The sequence below is a fragment of the Gadus chalcogrammus genome, chromosome 8, assembly GCF_026213295.1.
Source record: "Gadus chalcogrammus isolate NIFS_2021 chromosome 8, NIFS_Gcha_1.0, whole genome shotgun sequence".
In the NCBI taxonomy this organism is placed as follows: domain Eukaryota; kingdom Metazoa; phylum Chordata; class Actinopteri; order Gadiformes; family Gadidae; genus Gadus; species Gadus chalcogrammus.
Genome location: NC_079419.1, coordinates 4,528,088 through 4,552,552, shown reverse-complemented (window position 1 = coordinate 4,552,552; position 24,465 = coordinate 4,528,088). Strand labels below are relative to the sequence as shown.

At 45.4% G+C, this 24,465-nt stretch overlaps 1 protein-coding gene across 1 annotated transcript; it reads right to left on the bottom strand.

Moving 5' to 3' along the window:
* Positions 1–1,414: 1,414 nt before the first annotated feature.
* On the bottom strand, positions 1,415–22,155 carry sntg1 (syntrophin, gamma 1). Its single transcript, XM_056597002.1, has 18 exons — positions 22,073–22,155; positions 21,710–21,766; positions 19,575–19,709; positions 17,986–18,042; positions 17,417–17,474; positions 17,269–17,312; positions 16,798–16,839; positions 16,402–16,504; positions 15,429–15,511; positions 14,249–14,379; positions 12,010–12,139; positions 9,899–9,937; positions 7,330–7,446; positions 5,224–5,295; positions 4,568–4,720; positions 3,934–4,026; positions 2,465–2,575; positions 1,415–1,624 (listed from the first exon to the last, which is right to left on the bottom strand). The coding sequence occupies exons 2-18, from the start codon at positions 21,734–21,736 to the stop codon at positions 1,436–1,438; spliced, it is 1,584 nt and encodes a 527-aa protein (XP_056452977.1). The 5' UTR covers positions 21,737–21,766; positions 22,073–22,155; the 3' UTR covers positions 1,415–1,435.
* Positions 22,156–24,465: the final 2,310 nt, after the last annotated feature.

Sequence of the window (24,465 nt, the reverse complement as noted above, 5' to 3'; positions counted from 1 at the left end):
GAATGTTGGTGTTTATTTACATAATCAACAGTGATGAGAATCCCCAGCAGGTGTCTACGTTTTTTTCTAACCAAAAATATTTTTAGTATTTTTATAAATGGTTACAGACAAGACGTTTTCGTGTAGCTATCTTCTGTGACCGTGTTACTACACTGGCTGCAATTCACTTCAACCCACGTTGCTGTGAATCCATACTGGTGCTTTCTGTGCTGACACTTATCACACTGTATGTTAGTATGGAGATGATTCTGGTCAATGCTTTTACCTGATTGGACAAACTCCTGATTGGATTCCTTTTAATCAAAGCATCACACACACACAAATACACACGCACACGCACACACACACACAAGCTTGCACACACACGTGTGCACACACAAACACCCCCACACACACACACAAGCAAGTGCACCCATGCACAGACACACACACACACTTACACAAGCACGCGCACACACACACACACACACACACACACACACACACACACACACACACACACACACACACACACACACACACACACACACACACACACACACACACACACACACACACACAGTCTGTTAACACACATATTCTTCAAAGACTGGCTCATAGAGAGTAATTCTTAAAGATGATGAATGGGATCGAATTTAACTTTGATGTTCATTTGAGTGTGAAATCATAGTTAAAAGTTTTTCATTGTAAGCTTACACGCCCTTGATAAACAACCAATTGGAAACAAGTCTAATTGAAAACCAAGTCAGAACATTGTGGTCATTATTTAGATGAATTGTTGTTTTGAACGAGAAAGAAGAGATTGATTTTGGCATCTAAATACTGAACCTCTAATTTAATTGTTTCTATATAGACTTTCTATAAATTTAAAAGGATGTTGCATAAGAAAATTAGCTTTTGATTTCGCTTGAAGCAACAAACGCAACACAAAGAGAACACATTATAATACCTGCATTTCACAATGTGATTCCAAGAACAAACATTCAATTAATTTAGTCTGGCAAGTATGTAAAGCTACATATTTCATCTACAAGCATACAAGCAGTGAAACCATAGATAGAGACTCATCTCCATCGGGGGAACACTGATAAAAAGCAGGATGGAGAAACATAGAAAATCACACTCCCCAGTGCGAGACACACAGTTATTCAGCGTCCACTTTGATGCGTAGGTCCGCGAGGAAACTCCAGCCGCAGGAAGTGCTCTCTCGAGAGGAAAGAGTGTCATTTTATATCCAGAGAGGATAAAGTCTCTCATTAAAATAACTCCACTATGAGATATATAATTCATCGGTATATTTCCCCCGTCACCATAGAGCGGGCCGTCTCATTCCCCTCATGTCCGTGGGAGGGGGGGGGGGGGTTAAGTGCAGTGTCTTAGAAAGCAGGGGTGGACGGGTAGATAGAGGGGGGTAGGAGGCTGCGGTTGCCGCCTGTCAAGTGGCGTACTTGAGTTTGGACGACTGCTGCGAGTTACAGGAGATGGTGGCGAGCGAGGAGAGGCCGGAGCCCATCGCCGCCGTGGCGTGGCCCTCCACGAACATGGGGTCCAGGCACGCCACCTTGGCTGCGAAGAAGGCGTGGATGCAGTGGAGCACGGCGAAGAGGTTGGAGAATTCCAGCTCCTGGGACGGACGGAGACGTGAAACAGAGGAGTCACAAACGAATGGTGGAACGTCAGGACCGCCGCTCAACAGCCTCACTTGTTCAGAGTTCACCTATGCCGTGTTCCAATATCCATACTTCCATCAGTACACTTGAAACTAAGTACACTATCCGCACTCACTAAGTGCGCTAATTTTCAGTCAAAAATTGGTGTTCCAAATCGATTACTCCGTGGTGCACTGACTGGAAACTACCATCACGACTGCCGCCGCGGGCTCCTCCCCCGCAATAAACATCCCGCTTTAAACGGTGAACTCGTAGCTAAGATGGCTGCCGTTGAGTACGAAAAGTGTACATCGCCACACACTTCGCGATTTGACCGTTTTGAGTACACCATCCGGGTCCTTTCAGTACACTTATTTTCGCCCGATCTGAATCGGAACGCCCTCCGTACTCAAACTTAGGCTAGTAAGTACGGATAGTATGGATATTGGAACAAGGCACTAGACTCTGCCTAGCCTCCCCCCATAAAAACATTAATTAGCATTGTGTAGCGTCTTATCCTAGCTATCTTTGTTGTATACAGGGAATGGGTTATCCTCGCCATTGCTAGTGCTTGGAACTTGGTTCTATGGACATCCTTACTGTACCGACCGATATAATGTTGTTTTTATTTCTACTGTCACAAGGTAATTATTTTAGGTCGCTTTAGACAAAAGCGTCTTCTAAATCCCCTCGATGTGAATGTAAAATGTAAAGGTTGCTCTGTAGAATCACATTGCTAAAAGCCCTAGATGTAAATGTCAAATATAAATGTCTGCCTGTAGAATTACACGACAAGTTTGTTTCTGGTGTTTTACCTTGGCTTCGATAGCTTTCGAGTCTTGGTTTTGGAACAGGAACTTGATCTTGCTTTTGCCGTCGTCGGACGAGCCTTTGAGCTGGGAGAACTTGTACCTCCAGAGCACTGCCTGTAGGTGTGACAGAAGCAGACGCATTATGAGGATTGCATCTATCCAAATCTATTGAATCATCCTTATTCATCTGCTGCCATTAGCAAATGAATAGAACAATGAAAAAGGCCAAGTCATTCGTAGTCTGTCATTTACTGTTGGTAAATATACCAACAGCCGGATCCCTGAATTGCATATCTTTGGAAAGTGGATGAGTAATATTTTATCATATCTAGGAGGTAGAACGGGTTGGCTCGCTAGAAGTTCGGTGCCCGGCTCCTCCTAGTTGAGGGTCGAGGTGTCCCCGAGCAAGACGCCTCACCCTAACTGCTCGATGAGCTGGCTGGGCCTTGCATGGTAGTCTCCGCAGTCAGTGTGTGAATGTGCAATAAAAACCATCTGCTAAATGCCCTAAATGTGATCAATATAATGCGCTACAAGCAACTCAGGGTCCAGCTCTAGCTCAACTAGCAGCTCCACAGACGTGGTGAGGCTGTCCTTCTCTGTCGGCCGTGTAACCACCAGAGAGTAAACAGCTTCCTGTACGGCTGAGGGAAACGTTAGCTGCAGGAGAGACAGCAAACATTGAAATCTGGGAAAGGGGAAGAGGTTAAGGTCTTGTGGATGCTTTTTGCTTTTCTGAATCATAACTGAAATGTAACAACAGTTCTCAGTCAGAAGCAGGCCATTATCGGGCTTTAAACGCTTGAGCAAACACACACACACACACACCATGGATGCGACGGTGCCATAGCAGTTATCCTAATGAATTGTGGGTGTATTTCTTGGACCGGGTTTGTGTCTGTAAACAAAAGGCTTGCAGCGTTTTTAACAGTCATTATTTATCCCATATGGATGTGCAATCCAAAAGTACAATATGTTGATGCTCTCTCTCTATCTCTCTCTCCTCATGAGTACACGGTACTGAGTACTGCTGGATAGTGTTCTCACCAGGACTAGGCTAAGCTCTTGGGAGAGGCCAGAATGAGGTTCAGGCACAAGTGACAGGTTGAAGCTGCGGGGAATCAGCTGTCAAAACCCGATGTGCTTCCTAACTCATAATGCATACTCTGCAGTATAACGGAGCGTGACTAAGAGCGAAATAAAGAACACGTTATATAAACCCTGAGCCATCTCATGCAGGAATGGACGCTTGCCACAACCAAGCCAATCACCCTCCTCGGTGACCGTGTTCGGTCCGTTCTTAATTGGTTAGTTGACGTGAAACGTAGGATATCGGTCGACCCTCTGATCCAAACCTTGAATTCCACTTCAAGAATTACAACTACGATGAAGATATGCACAACGCAGAAAGTACATGAACAGCTTAGGAATAAGATGAAATCAAACAGTAGGGAGGGCGCCCGTGGACTGACCTTGGAGGCAGCGTCGAAGCAGACGAAGCCCATGCTGAAGTCCACGGTGAGGCCCATGAGGTGGCTCTCCATGATGCAGGCGTATGTTTTACACTGTCAGACAGCAGGGGAACAAGATGGAACAAGGAGCCCGGCGTTCCGTCGGCCATGTAGCTAGCATCGCTTCGCCGAACACGTCAAAAGCAGAAATCATTCCTTGATGTTTTATTTTCTCTCGCTACAACAACAACATCAACATGGTTGAATTCCCCCGCATAGCAGAATGAAGCCACCTCTATTACTGCAGCACACACTACACGCACACACACTCTACACAATACATATATACTGTACACACACACACATACACACACACACTCACGTGCACGCACAAACAAACATACATGAACACAAACACATACACACTCATACATACACACACACACACATACATACATACACACAGATACAAAGAAACACACGCATGCACACACAACAACCCTTACACACACAAATACACACAGACACACACACACACATATACATACAAACAAACACAAAGACACACACAAACACACACACACACACACACACACACATGCATACATACAGCCCCCCCTAACCCCACACACACAGACGCACACACAACTCAGACCTGTATTCTCTCCACCTCCAGGAATGTGGCCATCTGAAAAGCCTTCTCCCAGGTGAGCAGTTCACCCTCCAGCTCGACGCTGTAAAACAGGTCCTCTCCGCTCTCCGTCTGAACGCTGAAGCAGTGCTTCCTCTTGTCCAGAAGGTCGTTATCCTGGTAAAACAGAGCAGACGCCCGTACGCTGATCAGCTGCAGATGGGCACGGCCGTTTGGACACGCCGGGCGGAGAGGCAGCGATGCAACGGAGAAACTAAATGAGTTTCAGCTTCGGTTTTTTATAGGTCTCTGAGGCTTTGAGGGTAAGCCTGGGTGATGCTGTGAGACCTCTGGGTGAGAGGGGAATGTACGCCCAGCCAGACGTTAGCTGACTCTAGCTTGTGCTAGAGCTGTAATGAGAAAGTAACATGGCCGCTATGAGGCTAGTTTAGGTGAGCTGTAGCCCAACTGCGGGGAATGTAATTGGGTAAAAAAATATTTTTTCTTTTTTTACCATCTCAAAGATCAAGAAAATGTTCAGAACTATCCACACTCCTCTCACAACCATTTCTGGTTTCTTGTCTCTCCAGAAGATCCAGTTTTGGTACATAAAGTTCTGTGTTTCTTTAAAGAAAGCTATAAATATTTCAAAGGGGGTCTACGCTGCAGGGAAAGCGTACCTTTAAAACCTTGCACATGATTTCATACACAGTGAAGCTCTTCTCGGCTCGTGTCCAGTCCCATGTTGTAACCTGAAACAGGCCACATTAACATCACACATTTAAAAATCTCGCATTGACATCACAGCTACACACAGCATCGCAAATAAAATATACATCAGCTTCATGGAAAGGCCATCTCAGGTGAGGCTCCCACCATCTAACATCATCTGAGTACAAATTCGACGGCCTTCAAGATGCATAAAATAAAGTATCAACATCGTGTCCGTATGGTATATTAGGAATGCACGTAGGTCCCTGATGACTCGCACACCGTTTGCATGCTGAGTTCTTGAAATGAATTACGGTCTAACATTTGGAACTAGCCGCCTTGCCAAGTGTTCGCCGGAGGAAATACAAAATATATTGCTACATTCCAAATGGATGCTATGGAAACAATGTGTCTGTGAAAGTACACGGGTCATTCATTACCTGTTGTTTACAAAGTCTGATCACAAGCGCTGCTCAGCCTTCTAGTTTGAAGCCACAATGTTCAGTACGCAACACATTGGGTTTATGTAGAGGCTTTGAAAGGCTTTGCCTTTCAAAGTCGATTTTTTTCAAATGCAAATGGCAGAGATTTCTTGGGTGCCTTTCGAGAATGAGCAGATAAGGTAGGCTTATTCTTTGGATGCATTTGGTGAATGAATCTATCGATCGTTCCTCTCTTCCTGAACTTGAATACCACTGGATGGTATTGCCTCGGTATGGTGTTTGAGCTCACTTGATGGACGTAGGAGCTAAACCCATGTTCCGTTCTCTGGAAGCCAGGTGCAGACCATCTTTTCTAATTAGGATATTACAACCACGCCAGCGGCAACATCAGCCCAGAGAGAATCCCCCCATGAGCCAGGGTTGCTATTTGGGAGGGGGATGCTATCATTGAATTTAACTTTCCCTTACACGTTTGACTAGCTCTTCATCACAGCTTGCTCTCATTTGTATTTATTAACTAGTAAATACTTATTCTTTTGTTCGAAAAGTCCCACATTGGAATGGATGAAAGGCAACACAAACAATTTCACTTGCTACTAGAGCCCGAGTAATACAAGTTGGGCAATTTTACCGGCCGATATCGGCCCCTAACAGATCGGTTTCTGCGTATTTGCCGATGTAAAAACTTGAGGAATGGTGTCAATTTATAGATGTATTGACCTCTTCAAAAATCCTCTACTCTGGTTGAACCTCAAACTGTATGTTCACCCCAAAAGCTGTAAAAGATGCAAAATCGTTGAATAGCTCAAAATGCGACGCTGTCAAAAATATTTACAGCTCATATCACTCATGCGCGTTTGTTTACTGGGACCCACGCAGGTGAGAGACATCTACATTCCGATTGGCTGGCGGTTACAGCCGAAACGCTACTGGCTCATTTGCATAGAGTTGAGCTGTTTTCAACTCTCAGTTACAGCTTTACAGCTTTATAACTATCGCTCAAGCGTTTTATCGCGAGGGTTAGGTTCTAATAGAAAGTGAATGGTCGTATCGCTCAAAACGCTGCATAGCTCTTGGTGTGAACGTACAGTAAGAGCTTTAACTGGGCACAACCACGTGAACATTTACCGTTTAGCATCGTGTTCTGTGTGAAGGTTACTAGCTCCTCCCCTTACAGCTCATTGGTTCCGTTAGCTCACGGTTTTAATGTGAAGTGCTGAAGGGTGAGCAGCCAATCCCAAGGAGCTGCTCCACTCCGAGGACATCACGATATTTATATTGAATAAATGCAGATGTATAATGAATATCGGCCGATAAATCGATATCGGCCGTTAAATCATAATCGGACATATTTTCCTCCATAATACCGGTATCTGCATCGGCCTAAAATCAAGTATCGGATGGGCTCTAAGACAATGTTCATCATAAATCCACAATACAAAGAAAACACAATTTGTACTGGCAGGCTCACATCTTTCACTACTCGTTTGATTTTTGTTTTTCCATTAACACCATGTTAACGCCTCATAGGCAACGTGAGATCAACACATATTACAAACAGCCTTTGAAACTCTTAAAGTGTTGATTTCTGAGGTGAGTCTTTGACAACGGGGACATAAGGACGGATCTCACCGGAGGAGCAGAGAACTTGAAGAGCGAGGATCCCCTCAAGGCTAGGAACTTAGGCGTGTACATTCGATCCTGAACCGAGTCGAGCTCCTTCTCATCCACCCAGCCCATGTAGACGATCTACCAGACAGAGGGGGTTTGTGTACATAAAGAGGGTTTAAGAACAATAGGGAGATGGTTTGATGTACATTTCAGATAGAGGGTTTAGGAGAAATAATGAGATGCTCTTCATGTACATTCAGATAGAGGGTTTAAAAAACAGCCATGATATGGTCTTAATGTAAATTTCATATCGATGGTTTAAATACAATAATGAGATGGTCTTCATGTACACTTCATAGAGGGTTTAAACAATAAGGAGTTGTTGTTAATGTTCAAATCATATAGAGGGTTTGAAAACAATGAGATGTTGTCAAGTTCATTTTATATAGAGGGTTCAAAAACAATAATGAGTTTGTGTAGATGTACATTTCATAAAGACAGTTTGAAATCAATAAGAAGATGGTGTTCATGTACATTTCATAAAGAGGGTTGAAAACAATAATGAGGTGGTCTCAATCTACATATCATATAGAGGGATTAATATCAATAAGGAGATTCTGTTAATGTTCAATTCATATAGAGGGTTAAAAATCAATAATGAGATTTTTGTTAATGTACATTTCATATCGAGGGTTTAAAATCAATAATTAGATGTGGTTAATGTCCATTCATATAGAAGGTTTAAGAACAATGATGAGATTATGTTAATGTAGAGATTTCCTATATACTGTTTAAAAACAATAAGGAGATAATGTTAATGTAGAGATATCATATAGAGGATATGAGGACATGATGTATTTGTAGACTTTGTAGACAACAATGTAGACAACTCGTAACTCGTTTGTCTATGCATAAAACTCTTAAATGAAAATATAATATGTTTCCAATACACGGACACAATACAAGGTTGTAAATTCACTTAAAAAATGAGACCTTCCCCGAAGCTTTCTGTTGTGAAGAACAGCCTGTGGTGAGATTTCTATTACATTTTAAGTGGGCCAGTTTTGCCAAGCCAAAGCAAGGAAGTAACTTGATGCATTTATAATGGGAAAAATAATGCTTCTACTTTCGCTACTTTTAAATTGTAATATCCACTTATCAATATGATTAAGATTGGTTTATGGTAACAGTCTCAACCCAGAGGGCTCAAACTCCATTGTGAGTTGGATGTAGTTCACTTACTGACCAAAGGGGTCCCGTAATAAGAAGGAAATCTAATTTGTACATACTTTCAATGGGAGTTTAAAGAATAAGGGGATTATGTGAGTGTATATTTTATATAGGGTTTCAAAACCAAGAGGGGATGTTAAGGATTAGTCTCTAATTACAATTTTAGATTTCCATTTTAAAGTGTTATGGCAGACAAGCTCAAATCTGTGTTTCTTTTTTGTTCTCTTCATATTTGTTTTTGACCAATCAGGGGACTGGAAGTAATGATCTTTAACCGTGTAATTGGCTTTCAGCAACGACCACAAACTCGGCCAGCACTCCTAATCAGTAAAAAAGTGTCTGTAAAAGTTTAAAATCAACACCAGAAATGCATTTAATTAAAATCCCCTTTTGAGAAGCTTTTATCTTCTTGTGCTAAACTGTTTCTCTTTGGTAAGCATTGTAACAATTGTGTCAAAAAACCCAAGTGACTTATATAAGTGTAAATTAAGTAGTTAAACTAAAATCACAAACAAATCATCCCCATTTAAACATGCTTCGACGTCGTGAAGATTTAGGCCAAATGACAGCGCAGCAACAACAACATAGGCACAGGACTGGCATCTGTGTGCTCGCTCACGGTAGTCATAGAAGTGACAGGAAGTCCACATCTGGGTGGGACAAGAGACACACCGTGTACTAACTCATCAGCGCTGTCGGTTCAGGCCGGAATATCAGCCAGAAGCACAGATTGAAGACGGAGTCAGAGTGACATGAGGATGCACTCCCGAACATGTTTCCACGCATCCAAGCAACTTCCCCTAACGTGCCAGCCTTCACTGCCATCTGAGGCAGATTGCATCTCAGGCAATGTGTCCCCTCGTTCACCCCCCCCCCCCCCCCCCCCCCCCCCCGGGTGTTTTGACGCTTCGATGTCAGCCCTGAGTGAAAGATTCCCGGGTTTCGATGCGCTTGCCGGTAATGTTGTTTAATTGCTCTAGATGAGATGTTGCAAGATGTTTTCTCTCGGCGTTTCCTCGTAGGAGCGATGGTGTGGGTGTGTCAGGAGGAGGGGAGGGAGACCGGGAAGACTGTTCAAATATTGATAAAATACATCGTTGTACACACACACGCCCTCAATGAAGGGAGCCACTGGCTGGTGGGCTGTGTGTGCGGAGGGCACACTGGCTGTCTGGTAGTGGTTTCTAACAGATTTCTCAGTGGGCGGTCTCTTCGTCATGATGCAAAACCACCCTCTCACATCGCAACAGAAGACAACAACACACCGGGACACCACTGTAAGAAAGCACTGCACTGTTATGCGGATTGAGAGACAGCCAACAATCAGGATTCAATAAACGAAAGGAACCGAAAAACTCACCTGTTGGTTGACGGGGAAATTGCGGTTAGTCTTCTTCACCTGTTAAGACGAAACCAGCACATATGAGCGTCAATATGAGACAAGTGTTAGCATAGGCATGTAAGACGTGCATTCTTTCTTTCTTCCCTCTGCCGCAAGCGATGTAGGAAAGCCTTAACTGGCACCGTGTTTAAACGTATTCAAATCTCCTCATTCGTCAGGATCCGTCGGACTGGGAGCCGGAGGAGGGACGGGCTCCGCAGGTATTGTGTGACGGCCAGTGTTGATCAAAGTGTTAGCATTCCTTGGCGCCGCTCGCGCTCGCGGCTCCGGCTAACAACCGCTTTATTCATCGAGTCTATGCAAATTCCCAAAATGAATTAGGGAGATAGTCCCTTCTCAAAAGTACCCCAAAACAAAAAAAAGAGAAATCCATTCTCCCTCCGTCCTAATAAAGGCAGGGGGACCAGCGGGAGAGCAGTCAAGCATTAAATTAAACCTTGCGGCCCGGATCACAGGTATCAAGACACTCTTAATCCACGCCATACTATCAATATAACACTTCCTCATAGGGGCGAATAGGACGGGGAATAAAGGACCATGGCGACGGGCCGCAGTAGCTCAGGAGGTAGGAAGGGTTGACTGGTAATCGGAAGGTTGCTGGTTCGATCCCCCGTCTCCTCCTAGCCGAGTATCGAGGTGTCACTGAGCGAGACGCCTCACCCTGATCGCTCCTGACCAGCTGGCTGTCCCCCTGCATGGTTGACTCCGCCGTCGGTGTGTGAATGTGTGAAGGAACGGTTGTAACTAGCGTTGGATAAAGACGTCTACAAAATCCCCCTCACTGTAAATGTTCCCTCAGCTCCTGTTTCTCTAGGGAATAAACAAGAGCAGCAGGAGCTCCTGAATGAGGTAGCATTGATCTGCTGGAGCTTGGCGGAGGAATGTTTCATCACGAGGGGGTTTTGTGGGAGCAGTTAAGGGAGAAAGAAAGAAGGAAACGATAGTGTTACCATGGTCAACACTACTGAGGGAAGAAGGCCGACCACCATTATTAAAGGTGTCTGGAGTATAGGACCTCCATTAAGGGTTATTATGGATCGGCAAAAGTAGAAATATATATAGAAGAAGAAGAAGAAGAAAAATAGCATCGGTCAGTTTTTTTGTATGTATTTCTATTAACCGAACGAAAGAGCATATGGTATAGGGCGCCATGGAAACGGAATGACCTTCTCATGTTGATGTTGTTTTGTAAAATGAATGGGCAGCGCTATGCTTCGGGTGGTTTTGTTCGGTCCTCACTTAGCCTTGTCCTCACCGAGTCTTTTTTTTCAATTAGCGCTCTCCCCCCCCGTCGTTAGAGACCCTCTCCTCTCATCCCCCCCCCCACTAGTCCAACGTTATAATTACACCTCGCCGTGTCTCGGTCCGCCACTGCCCAACAGCCGCGCTCTTCCCACTGGGTGGTCACCCGAGGCATCTGGCCATTACCCAGCGCCCTGGTCCTCGTGTTCAGTGGGAGGTTTTTTTTTCTCCCTCTAAAGTAATTGAATAAACGAGGCGCGTTAGCGTTGGCTGTCACCGACGTTAAGCGGGCCAAATAATACCAGGGGGAGAGACAGTGGCGCTACGGAGTTTGAAACCGTAAAGTGAACTTCTTTTATTTTTATATTTGGCCGCATATAACGTTCATTTTTAAAAGGAATCGCTCTGCTCAATGAGATGTACGACCTGATTCCAATTTGAATAAAAGCTGCTTTTATCCTCTTAAAAAGTACAACCGCTATCCAAGATGGTCATCAAACTAGGCTGGAGCGTTGCAAAGAGTCAGGAATAATTGCTATCTCATCATGAGCTACTTTCCCCAAGCGTGCTGACTCCTGTTATTGCTATTAGTGCATAATGCATTATGATAAAGGAACACTATAAGTTCATGCTTTAGACTGAGGCAGTGCAGTACAGTATAGCACACGGCCCCAGCTTATCGTGACCCCGGGCCTGAAAACAAAGCATTAATATGCATCAGACTGATCAAACTCTGCCACATTTTGCATCAACCGTAGCCCTGAATGTTAACAGAGTCTAGAATAAATGCGTGCATGTATTGCGTCGAGGGTCCGGCCTCCACTCACATTGTGCTTGGTGAGGTTGGAGATACTGGAGGCGAGGGCTTGGAGCCAGTCCACGCCGTCCTCGGTCGTAGGACACTGAATGACCCCGCTGCAGACCCCGTCCACCGCTATCACCTGAAAGGCATTTTTCCTAAGATAAAAGCACATTAAAAGAAAATGAGCTCGCATTTAGAATGGGACCAGTTGAAGACGAAGCAATCCTTTTGAGCAATGATGTCTGAACAGACATGCCTTGCTGGAACCAGAGATAAACCAGCTCCCACCGTTTGGTTTATATTGAAGGAAACTTCAACACGCTTCTGTTAATAATACTTAAAGCAACTTTGGTTTTATTAAAACTTATAATTAGGGACAGGAAATTGGCAAGGAACAGCAGGGGGGGCCAATTTATTTCTGTTCGTGCTCCTACAGTTTTCAAATTATTATTTATTTTAAATCATGGCAAAGTATCAAATAATATATTAGATGAGTATCTAAAGAGGCAATCTCAAAGCTCTCTGTTTCTTTCTCTTTGGCAGCACAGCCTTGGTGAAAATGTAACTGTAGACTGCTACACTTACAAGTGTGAGTAGAAGAGAGAGTAGAAGAGTGAGTAGAAGAGTGGTTAGAAGAGTGAGTAGTCGAGTGAGTAAAAGAGTGAGTCTGTGTGGACTAGCCCAGTCTCCCCCTCTCTGGTGGAACCAGAACAGCTGGCTGATTGGAAACTCCGCCGCTTGCGATTTGAATTCATGGAGGAAAAGTCGCCCCCGACATTCAGTTCACTACGGTCATAATACTGCAGACACAAAGGGGACACATCGGAGGGCCATGGGGTCGATTAACATCGCGTCACCTCGTTCAGTGATGGATTGTGACTAAACAGAGCTCTGTTTAAAAAAAATAATATTTTTTTTAAAACGGAGCTTCTAGAGTGCCACTTTAACATGAAAGGATTTATGTAAAAAACATTAGTGTGGTACAAGGTCTCTTTTCTTATTTGATCCGAGCCGCTGTGAGTGCTTTGAGATTGCCATTATAAACAGCCCGTATATCTATTGAATTCATTCATCACGATATGTTTAATAAAAGATTATATGATCGACTACGTGTGTATCTGGTCCTCACCTTTCACACTGTACCGCCAAGCTACCCTAGTTCTGCAGAAATGGGACATTCATATAAATCAGGAGTCTTAAATAGAGCGAGCAGGAGTCAAGGTTGGGTTTGAGCCTCAGCCCAACCTTGTCCACTCCAAACCTCTTCTTCTTCTGTGGATAACAACCCTACCGTTACCCCCTGGGGAAAACCAAATCCACTGTTGCTACCCTGCTGCTAGCCACCACTGCTAACAACTACTGCTAGCCTAGTCGCCAACAGGGCTGTTCAAGCACAGCGTGCGAGCTGCATCGGTTTATTTGTTGTATGCATTATGGTGAGCACTTCCTTTTATATCCGATGTCCATTGCCGTGACAACGTGAGCAGGTGAACGTTTTTTGCCTCTGCCAGACTTTTCAGCTGCTCGTTCTGCGTTTTATGAATCATGTCCTGGTTGATGCGGCGTGACGTCTGATGAATGCATCTTATTTGTGTAAATTAACTATTTTATTGACATGCATTTTAAAGGGATTAGGAGCTCACAAAGCAGGCTCCCGCCCCCTCTGTGCAGACTCTCTGGTCCTGCCATTGAGGAAGCCGTTAATATGCTCCCACTAACATCTCACTGACGGCTCGGCATTCAATTCTGTTCCGATTTCAGAGTCAACCGGGCAATAAAAGTGTTGCTCAAGCAAAGAATCCCGATGCGCAAACAAATCGATTTCCCCCTCCACCCCAATAAAGTATATTTATATGTAACACCCACAGATCAAAGACCCTGAATGATCATGTTGACTGTTATATATTATATTCTCTACGTATTCTCAAGACTCACTAGTTCAGAGTTCACCTAGATTGGTTTACCTTGCTATTGTTAGGGCTGGGCACTCGTTTTTATGAACATCCTTACTGTACCGACAGCGACATGTTGTGGTTTCTCTTTCTTCTGACAAATGTACTTATTGTAAGTTGCGTTGGATAAAAGCGTCTGCTAATGGCCCTCTATGTAAACGTAAATATGAATATATTCTCAATGACAATACACCATCCACGTTCCTCCGGCATTTCTCAAACATCATTTCCCAGTCCAACCAGAACGCTCCTAGGTTCGAGGACATCGCCCGCCCGATGCTGCGGTCGCCACGGTGACAAGGGGGCTCTCACCTGCAGACGTCGGAGCCCGGGAGGTGGTGCGACAGACGGGAGTGGAGCAGCGGGATGAGACGGAGGTCCACCCACCTCTTCTCCCATCGGAGCCCCGGGGACGTTGGCCAGGAGGAGCACGACAGAGTGTCCTATTGGGGGAAGAGGTGGAGGAGGAGGGGGTGGGGGGGGGGGGGGGGGAGAGAGGGGGAGGAGAGGGAGGAGGAGGTTTGGGGGGAGAGGGGGAGAATGGGGAGAGGGGGAGGGTGGAGGGGGAGGATGGGGGGAGGTGGATGGAGGAGGAGGAGGAGGAGAACAGGAGGAGGAGAAGGGGGAGGGGGAGGAGGAGAAGGGGGAGGGGGAGGAAGAGGAGGAGGAGGGGAAGAGGAGGAAGGAGGAGTGGGAGAGAATGAGGGGAGGAAGAGGAGGAAGAATAGGAGGGGGAGGGTTTGGGGGGGGTTCTCATTAGTGAAATTCCTGCCACCTGTGTTAATTGCTGCTGACTGATTATTCACACCTGTGTTGTTGTCATTTGACTTCACCCGGTTTCTGCCCCTCGTGTTTCTTTATTATCGGAAACATGATTTTAATTGGTTTCAGTCAGTTGACTTCAATCCCTCGCCGGGACCTGACGGAAAGGTTCTGGGTTCAAACCCAAACGTCCAATGGGTCTACCTGTTGGCATTTTAAGCCTAAACCCCTGCCTGCCTCTTGACGACTTAATATGACTCCATGAAGACTTCTCCTGAAAAGACTCAATAATTCACCGTAATAGCTTTGAACCAAAAGTGTCAAAGTTGCTCAACGGTAAATAACAGTTACAGGAGGAAGGGGAAGTATACAAGTTGGTGAGGTAAAAAAAAAAGTGTGCTCGCAACAGGGTGATACAGCAACAGCCTCCCTCCCCCTCTAATCTCCCCCATCCCTCTCCCCCTCTCTCCCCCCCCCCCCCACCACACCGCCTGCTGTAGAGCGAGAGGAAACCAGGGCGAGGGAGCAAGCATAAATATGGGAAGCCGAATTCTGTTCAAGGTTAAAGAAAGAGCGGTGGTCGCGTCATGCCATGCAGACACAAGCGGTTGCATGGAAACAACTTCCCCTCGGACCCTGTTGCTGGGTTACAAAGAGGGATTGGAGGTGTGTGTGTGTGGGGGGGGGGGGGTACGGCAGTGGAAAGGCAGTGGGGGATGGGGAGGCCCACCGTGTTGTTGGGATGGTAGTTTAGATGAAGGCCGCTGTCGCAGAGAGGGGAGGACGTGCCACTGCTCTGGTCACTGGGAATACCTGGGGGGGGGGGGGGGGGGGGGGGGGGGGGGGGAAGAGAGAGAGAGAGAGAGAGAGAGAGAGAGAGAGAGAGAGAGAGAGAGAGAGAGAGAGAGAGAGAGAGAGAGAGAGAGAGAGAGAGAGAGAGAGAGAGAGAGAGAGAGAGAGAGAGAGAGAGAAACGTATAAAAAAAATATAGACAACATTATACATCATATAAATATTCATTCATATATAATTGCATTCATATGCCACATTAAAAACACTATTTGTATAGCACCTTTTGAAATGAGTAATGTAGTCATTAACTTAATAGGAGAGTTGAAGGGGAATACATTTCGCCTTGACTTCATTTCACTGTGCTACGCTCTCTGTGTGCTATTACCTTAGCGGCACGCAATGTTTGTTTTGTTTCGTTTTCGCCATCATTAGCCAATTGCTGTGTTACGCACAACCTTTCATCTCGAAATGGGGAAGTTCATCAGTGTAGCCAAGGCAATTCTATTTATTTATAGTCTCTCTCTCTCTCTCTCTCTCTCTCTCTCTCTCTCTCTCTCTCTCTCTCTCTCTCTCTCTCTCTCTCTCTCTCTCTCTCTCTCTCTCTCTCTCTCTCTCTCTCTCTCTCTCTCTCTCTCTCTCTCTCTCTCTCTCTCTCTCTCTCTCCCCCTCTCTCTCTCTCTGAAAGACCTGCTCTACTAATGTACCTAAGAAATTTAAGGTCGACATGACATCGGACAGAATCGGACACAATAATACCCAGCATAATACAAATAATGACTGTTATTACACAATTATACTGGCTATTCGTCTCGTAACGGCGCGTTATCAACTGTAGTGGACCGGGGGTTGGGGATACGGTGTGCTTATTTCTTCATCATTTCATTCAAGAGGTAACACTTGAGGCTCCTTACATGTGCAATCTTCACAGAGGGGCAATTTGAGAAAGGCCGGGGTCTTCTTGAGGAAGGAGACAGTGAGTGTCACCTCTTCGCCGGCATTTCTCAAAACCTGGACCTGCGGTTGAGGGGAAACTAATATTAGAGGCTTAAAACAGCTTCTTCTACTGCCACTGATTGCAACTTGGATGGGTTGGAAAAATGGCATGGTGTGCCTGCCTGGCTTAGACAGCTGATCCCAGATAACAGACTACCCGCAAGGATTTCTTTTTTGAGAATTTTTTTAGCAAGAAGGACACAGAAGGCCTGATTTCTATATCTTTATTTCTTTCGGTACCAGATAAATACCATGAGGTTAGAGATTTCGAAAAACGGGCGTTGAGAATAGAATATATGCATTTGACATCTCACCACTTCCTCGTGGCGGTAGCTTCTGACGTTGATTCCGTTTATCTGCGAAAGCACACAGCGATATTAGAGATGACAAGCCCCCCAAAAACATAACAGGCCGTCCAAGCTATCTCATGGTAATCGCGATCGTTCAAATGATGTTGAAAAGGACAAGCAGACAAACATTCTCTGCACAAAAACACAAAACTAAAAAAGCGATTCAGGGGTAACAGCAGGAAGGGGGGCTAATATCGCCCTTAAACGTTATCTTGGCGGACCGTCGTGCGGCACTGGGAGATCATTCGATTTACCCAGGTTTTTTTTTACATGTTTCTCTGCAACCCAAACACGGCCGAGGAATCTGACATTTACCTGTAAGTGCCTCGTATTTCAACCTGATTTCGCTGACATATGCAGCATGGAATATTAAATCTAGGCTTCACTTTGGCAAGAAGCAGGGGGGGAGAGACGTGTCATGCCGGACCCGTTTACCTGCAGAATGCCATCGCCGATGAAGAGGAGGCCGGAGAGTTCAGCTGGAAAGTTACGGAGGAGAGAGAAAAGCAAATATCATTCAGGAAGGAAACTCAATCAACTCTGCTTTGATGAAAAAAATGGTTAACCCGCAGAGGAACTGCACCTTTTTGCTCTTTCGATATTTTGGATATCACAACTGGGATCTTATGCTCTGCCCCACCCTGGAGTACAAACAGAGTCGTTAATTACAACTCACAAAACTAGACGCAGACAACGGGAAACACAACACACTTCTTATTCCTCTGACAACAGAAACATCTGGCTAGCACCTGGCAGGAGACACACGGTTTTATTTCTCTCTCTCCCCCTTACCCTGTTTGACTGCATCTCTTTCCCTTTCGTTCTGTCTTCATCTCTCTCACTCTATTTCTTACTCGATCTCTCGCCATCTCTTTTTCTCTCTATTTCTGACTCAGTCGTTCGTTCAGTCTCTCTCTCTCTCTCTCTCTCTCTCTCTCTCTCTCTCTCTCTCTCTCTCTCTCTCTCTCTCTCTCTCTCTCTCTCTCTCTCTCTCTCTCTCTCTCTCTCTCTCTCTCTCTCTCTCTCTCTCTCTCTCTCTCTCTCTCTCTCTCTCTCTCTCTCTCTCTCTCTCTCTCTCTCTCTCTCTCTCTCTCTCTCTGGATGACCTGTTCTACTAATGTGCCTGAGAAGTTTGGCTGGTTTTTAGTTTACCTTGATGCTCAGGCCAAACCCTCCGATCGCCTGTCTGCGTATGGTCACAGTCCTCTCCTGGGGGGAGAATCACAGTGGCAGAGTCAGACTCCGTCAACAAGGGCCTGGGGCTCTGCTGTAGACAAACCCTCCATGATGAAAGGTAAAAGGGAAGTTTACTATAAAAGGTATCTGGAGGAATAGAAATGCTTCAGACCAAATCCTGGAACATTGCAGGCTTAAAGACATTAAAAGGTATGTTTTGTGTAGCCTGTGGGCATTGCGGGGTTACATTTGATACCCTGTGGTAATGAAGAGCACATTCATCACTTCTAGTAGAACTGCTACCATTCTGCTTCAGGATTCAATCCCTTGGAGAAATAATTTCTCTCCAATGAATTAAAAGTATTAAAAAAAAATTGAATAGGTATAGAATAGTAGAATAGTTTGGAATATAATAGTTATCCATGGACTGAAATCCCGTGGAGAGATAATGTTTAAAATAGCTATAGAATAGTAGAATTGCCTAGAATAGAATAATTTAGCCATGGCCTGAAATCCCGTGGAGAAATAATGTTTAAAATACAGTAGCTATAGAATACTAGAATATAATAGTTATCCATGGCCTGAAATCCCATGGAATCATAATGTCCCCTTTTCTTGAATCTGCCTTAAAAGAGGCTATTTGGAACGATGGTTTAAGAAAAAGGTGAATCAGTACTCAAAGCGTGATGACCACAAGTCACAAAACTAGGTCACTCGATTTAAAGTGTTTCTCAACAGCGCCGCAAGGACACGACGCAGCACGCAGGGAGCAATTTATATCACTGTTTCTCGAGGATTGCAATGTACTCAGGAAGAGGAAAATATACCTCTCTATCTCTTTGACGCCAAAATAAAATCGGGGAGATACATATTTCTCAAAAGCAATAATGGGGCAGTATCGCAGAGACTCCCGCAAGTCAGGGAAAAAAAAAGAATGGACTTGAACTGCATGAATTTATATTTTCCTTTATAGCAGGCCGCGGCGAGGCACTGAAAATACATGTTGCTCTGCTGAAGTGCGCTGCCATTAACAATTGAAGTCCGTCGTTTTGTTTTATATTTCCATTCATAGAACGTTAAGTCTGTTGTTGCTGCGAGCTGGTCTTCGGCTTAAATCTCTGTACGACGTTTGGCTATTACCATTACTCCTGCTTTGGGCCTAAAGCTACATTATCGGGTCTGAAATAGCTTTTAATAGCCCGGACTGAATTATGGACGGTTTATTTGTCGAGTTCATAGGCATTCAGTGTATCATCAATATTTGTATATTGTCCTCTATGGTTATTGATTTGAATGTGTTCACACACACACACACACACACACACACACACACACACACACACACACACACACACACACACACACACACACACACACACACACACACACACACACACACACACACGCATGAACAAACACACAGACAAACAAACAAACACACACAGACTCACAAGCACATAATCTCACAGAAACACTCACACACACTCAGAGAGCCAAATCCTGATCCGTCGGAGAAGAGATGCATAAGTATAAGGTGTATTTATGGGACGAATCGGGTTCCTTACACTGGAGTAGAAGGGATCTCCGGACACGCAGATGACATCTTGCTCCTGGATCGTCAGAATGTCTCTGGCCAAGTGCAGTCGAATGTTGAACGGCTCTTCATTACCTTCTTGCAGCAAATAAATCCCAGTCTTTGTCTGCAGGGAATCAAACTGATAAAATCATCCATCACTCCCGCCGTGACTGAATAAATGAGCTGTGAAATGTAATGGAATTGAGAATACACTGTTGTGGGATGAACGGGGAGATTATGACGGAGCCGATGGCATTGCCTGTTATTCGTTTCCCTCCTTGATGACTTGCTGATGCAAATGTAAAAAGCACTAATGGCCGAGTCGTTCAAAAACCAACGTAGGAAAGTCTCTCTTAGAAATACGGTCGACTTGGTTTATAAATGATGGATCATAAAATTCATGATCTTATCGTCGACATAAAATATTGTTCTCAAAAGAAACATGAATAAATTGCATACTTTTAAAATACAACGACACAATGACAAGCAGAAAAAAGGAACTCAAATTATTCATGTTATTCAACAACTATTGAACCACTGTGCTAATATTGATAATAAAATCGTCAAATCTACACCCCACAATAATCAGTGACGAATGGCTTTTTAATTCAATGAAACGTCTATTGACATTTTATGATGGCAAATTAAGGATCTGTGAAATGAGGGGGAATTCTCTCCATGGTTTCCTCTCTCGCTCTCTCTCTGTGTACACGGTCGTATGCCAAGCCCGCTAGGTGCGAGTGTATGTTAGCAATGATCCATTCAAATAATATGCTAATCCTTAATACATCGACCTTTCTTCTCCGGGCTAATTGGGATGCCGGTCCTGTCCTTGAGACTTTAGAAAGGTCTAAATAAAAAAGAACCACCCTCACCTGACAGGATTACTAATAGAAAGATGCACCAGAGTCAGTGCATCGGTGTCACCTCAGCGCCATTAGTCATGTGGTAACAAGCCAACTGTTTTTCTAAGGCTCCAAATTAGCCTCCAAACTCCAATTTGGGACCACCTTTCGGATCCTGAGAATTGTGTTGATTTGACTCTTGCTTACAAGTAGATTGCAAGGATAAAAACTAATTGCAAGGAGAAACAGTATTGCACTTAGAATGAACTTCAGGATGGAGAATGGAGTGACTGCTGGCAACGAGGGGAAATTGTATACCATTAACCCTTCAGTCCATCCGGATCCATTTGTGTGTAAGTGTCTTTGAGTGCTGCTGTTCACTTATCCTCCAGATTGTGTGTGTGTGTGCACACCTGCGTGCACACATGCATGCATTTGACTGTGTGTGTGTACTTGCATCCGTGTGTGTGTGTGTGTGTGTTCTTGTGTGTGCATGCATGTGTGTGTGTGTACTTGTATTTTGAACGCATGTACGTGTGTGTGTTAACTTGTGTGTGCATGCATATGTGTGTATGTGTGTGTGTACTTCTGTTTGCACGCATTTGTGTGTGTGTGTGTGTGTGTGTATGCATTTGTGTGTGCAGGCATGTATTTGTGCACTTGCGTGCGCCTGCGTTGGATGCGTGTGTGTTCTTGTGTGTGAGCACGTGTGCCGATGATCACGTTGAATGGAGGAGAGGTAGAAACCACGAGAGGCGCGTCTCCGTGTACGTCGTGCGCTCGCACGCCCTCTCTCAGAGAGTGAGGCGCCGGCCCCGGCCAAATGAGGGCAGCGGCGGCGGCGGCGCGGGGTCAGCCGGCCAGCGTCTAACGCGCCCTGACCTCTCCTGGAGGATGCACTGCATGTAATTGGCCACATCTGTGATCCCATCTCGCGCCCGCCCGGCCCTCCTACCTTCCTTTAATCCCCCTCCATCATCCCCCTTATTATCACCGCAGAGACTGATTCAGCCTGGATGGTCATTTTCACTTCACAACAAACGCACACACACACACACAAAACACACACATAACACACAAGCATCTATGCACAACACACGCCGGGCCTTTCAACAGGGGCCCATCTGGCTCAGGCTACCTCGTCATGCTACCTGGGTAAGAGCCCGGCTCGGTCCTCTGAGTGGCAGACGCACGGGAACATGAACATGAGGAGCTGCGCTGGACGAGTGGATGGCTGCAAATCAACTACCGAAATGCAGGGGATGGAATAGAAGCCTACCTCTTCATTTGAAGTCTTGAAATCCATGTGCTACTATGCAGGGAGGGGGAAACTGCCCTGGAAAAGAAAAGGGAACACAGACAGTACACCGGAAGAGAGAACAGTCTGTCATCAGAAACGATCTGAATGGTGATATTTGAAACGTCACGCGAGAGAATAATGAAGGAAGGGGCCAGTCTAGACAAGGCGGATAAAGAGCAATGTGTTTGTGCAGCTACAGATGATGTGTCGGTACAATCAGCCAATCAAGGGCGCGGCATGAAGCTGAGTAGCAGGTGCATCACATGGCTCATTGTGGATTCAGCAGCAGCTTCGCTCACTACATTTACAAACAACATGAAAGGGAAAGTAATTGGAACATACCGGGTTTACAGGAACCTGTTCCGCTCAGTCGCAACCAGACATGATTGCCTCTTGACTTGACATGAAAATAAAAAATAAAAAACAACGCCGGGAGAAGAAAAAAAACAACCAGAAGAATAAGTAGGGGGGGGGGGGGGGGGGGGGGGATAAATCCCACAGCTTACACTTAAACGACTAAAAGTGTTAAGGGGGCACCGAGAGGCAGGCCTCAGCAGAAAGGCCCGCTTTTAGCTCTGCAGTGTGCTGACCGATCTAGCCCATCCACTAGGCGTCCGAGCTCCCCTGGTGCAGCCCGTGTAGGCCAGCCTCGAGGTTCATGCTGCCCGGGGTCGGGGAGCTACCAGGTAGAGAGGGTGCAGTCGACTCTCTCTCCCCTTTTTCTCTCTCGGCTTGGTGCGCAGAGGTAGGATTACCCCCCCTCTCCTCCTCCTCCCCCACCACCTCCTCCTCCTCCTCCTCTTCCTCCACCACCCTCCCCCTGCTCCTCTTCTCCTAGCTGGCGAGGAAGGGCACAGGGAAGCTGCTGTGCTCCGGTGCGGTTTTATAAACTCCCGACATTGATTGGTGGCTGTGCTGCTTTAATTCCAGCAGGTTGAGGCTTAGGCATTATTTAAATCCTTCATTTGGTTAAGGTGGGATCCATTAGCGAGAGAGGGAACCGCTGGAATCCGCCATGAGCTGTGGGGGGAGGAAGAAAAGATACAGGATGGAATTCAGTTGATGTATAATTTACAGGAATACTACTGGAGTAAGTCGAGAATGGCTAGGCTGCAGGAGGGGAGGTGAGCTGAGGTTTGTTGTTTGAACTGACGCCCGTGAAATTGCAGGGCGACGTCATTTTACGTCAGATGTGTGTGTGTGTGTGTGTGTCACGGGAAATCATTGTTAGTGTAAACATGGGTGTGATTATGATTCATAAAATATCCAGTCATTCAGAGAGCAATCAGCGAGGATAGATTTCAGAACTGTGCCCGCAATTCGGAAATGAGCGTTTGGATTTGTGTGTTTAACTGCGAGATGGCAATTAACATACATTTTCCCTATTTTCATGCGACTCAAAAGGGAAAGTACAAGTGATACAAGCGAGAGCGTTGTGCGTTTGATGCACTGGAAACCCCTCGAGAAATGCTTCTCGTTAGCGTGCTTTGTCGGCGGGTTTGTCAAGTCGTCGCAGGCTCCTTTGTTGCCGCTGTGTTTGTTATTCCCCCTGGGATTAAAACAGAATACCCACCGAAGGAAAAGAGGGGAAAAGGAATCGAAGAGTGTGACGTTGACTTCTGATTACAGAGCAGACCCAATGAGACTGGTTGAGGGCTTTGCCAGAAGCTCTGTGCTGCTGGTGTCTCTCCGTAGGTAGGATTAGCAAACAGGGGGAAGGCAACCAACAAAAAAATGGCAATTAGCAATATCCAAAATAACGATTTTTGCGAAATAATGCTAGAGAAAAGAAAAGTCAAAAGTTCAAAGGCCTCATGCTCATGATGCTAACTCCCTTATAACGAGCAACAGTCAGGGGTTTAGGTTCATTAAAAATCTTCACCGAAGCATAATTAGGTTGTCCTAGCCGCTGATAATAGTCAAAATATAACAAACAAAACCAAACAATGAATCCAATCATTTTCAAATCCAAATGAATTGCAGAAGGGGGATATTTTCCCCTTGCAGCCCACTAGCATAGAGTTTTCTTGTCAAAAGCAAAGCCAGAACTACAAGCCAGAGAGCCAGAACCACTCAAGGGTTGCAGGCGCAAACTTGGCAGCGTTTACAGACAGTGTTTTTAAAACAAATGTCCACTTTCTCGTCACTTGGAAGAAGAGAAACGCATCCGCAGCCCGGAGACCACGCGTGTCTTAATCGCCGTTGCCTCGACGTGAGGCCTACTTCAGAAATAGGCAACTCTTTACCCTCACTGATGCTAAAACCATAAAAAGAAATGAAGCCTTTTTATGCTGTTTGAGTTGAGGCAGACGTCAAGTGCTCCACCGGCAGTCAACTCACGGCCAAAGCTACGAATTAACAAAACCTATGCAGTCTCAATCGTCTGGTTAAACAAAAGGGAGAGGCGCAAGGTCTTAGCCAGCGGTAAGCTTGAGCAGATGATAGCACATGTAGAACGTGATCGCGACGTCTTTGTCTCCCAGACGCTGCAGGACAGGGTGAGTGTACGGCCGTTTCACCACCCAGGTGGAGATCCAGGCTGCTGGGGAAGCACCGCCACCAAATAATGTTTTTTATGACTTTGGAAGTGATAGGGCCTTCACTCTACAGTATGTTAGCTCTATGAGTATTAGCTCCACGACCCCAGACGCGATGGATTCCCGGATTAAAGGTTTTTAATTTGGTGAGAGGCCGTTATCGGTGTTATATTGTCATTATTAAACCACTCGGCGGAA

Bases quoted from the DNA above. Each gene is read 5' to 3' on its own strand.
- sntg1 (XM_056597002.1), bottom strand. From the start codon at position 21,736: ATGGATTTCAAGACTTCAAATGAAGAG. The intron at 4,721-5,223 runs GTACGCTTTCCC...CTGTTTTACCAG, and splicing joins TCATGTGCAAGGTTTTAAAG to GATAACGACCTTCTGGACAA. The intron at 1,625-2,464 runs GTAAAACACCAG...CGTCCGTCCCAG, and splicing joins CGAAAGCTATCGAAGCCAAG to GAGCTGGAATTCTCCAACCT.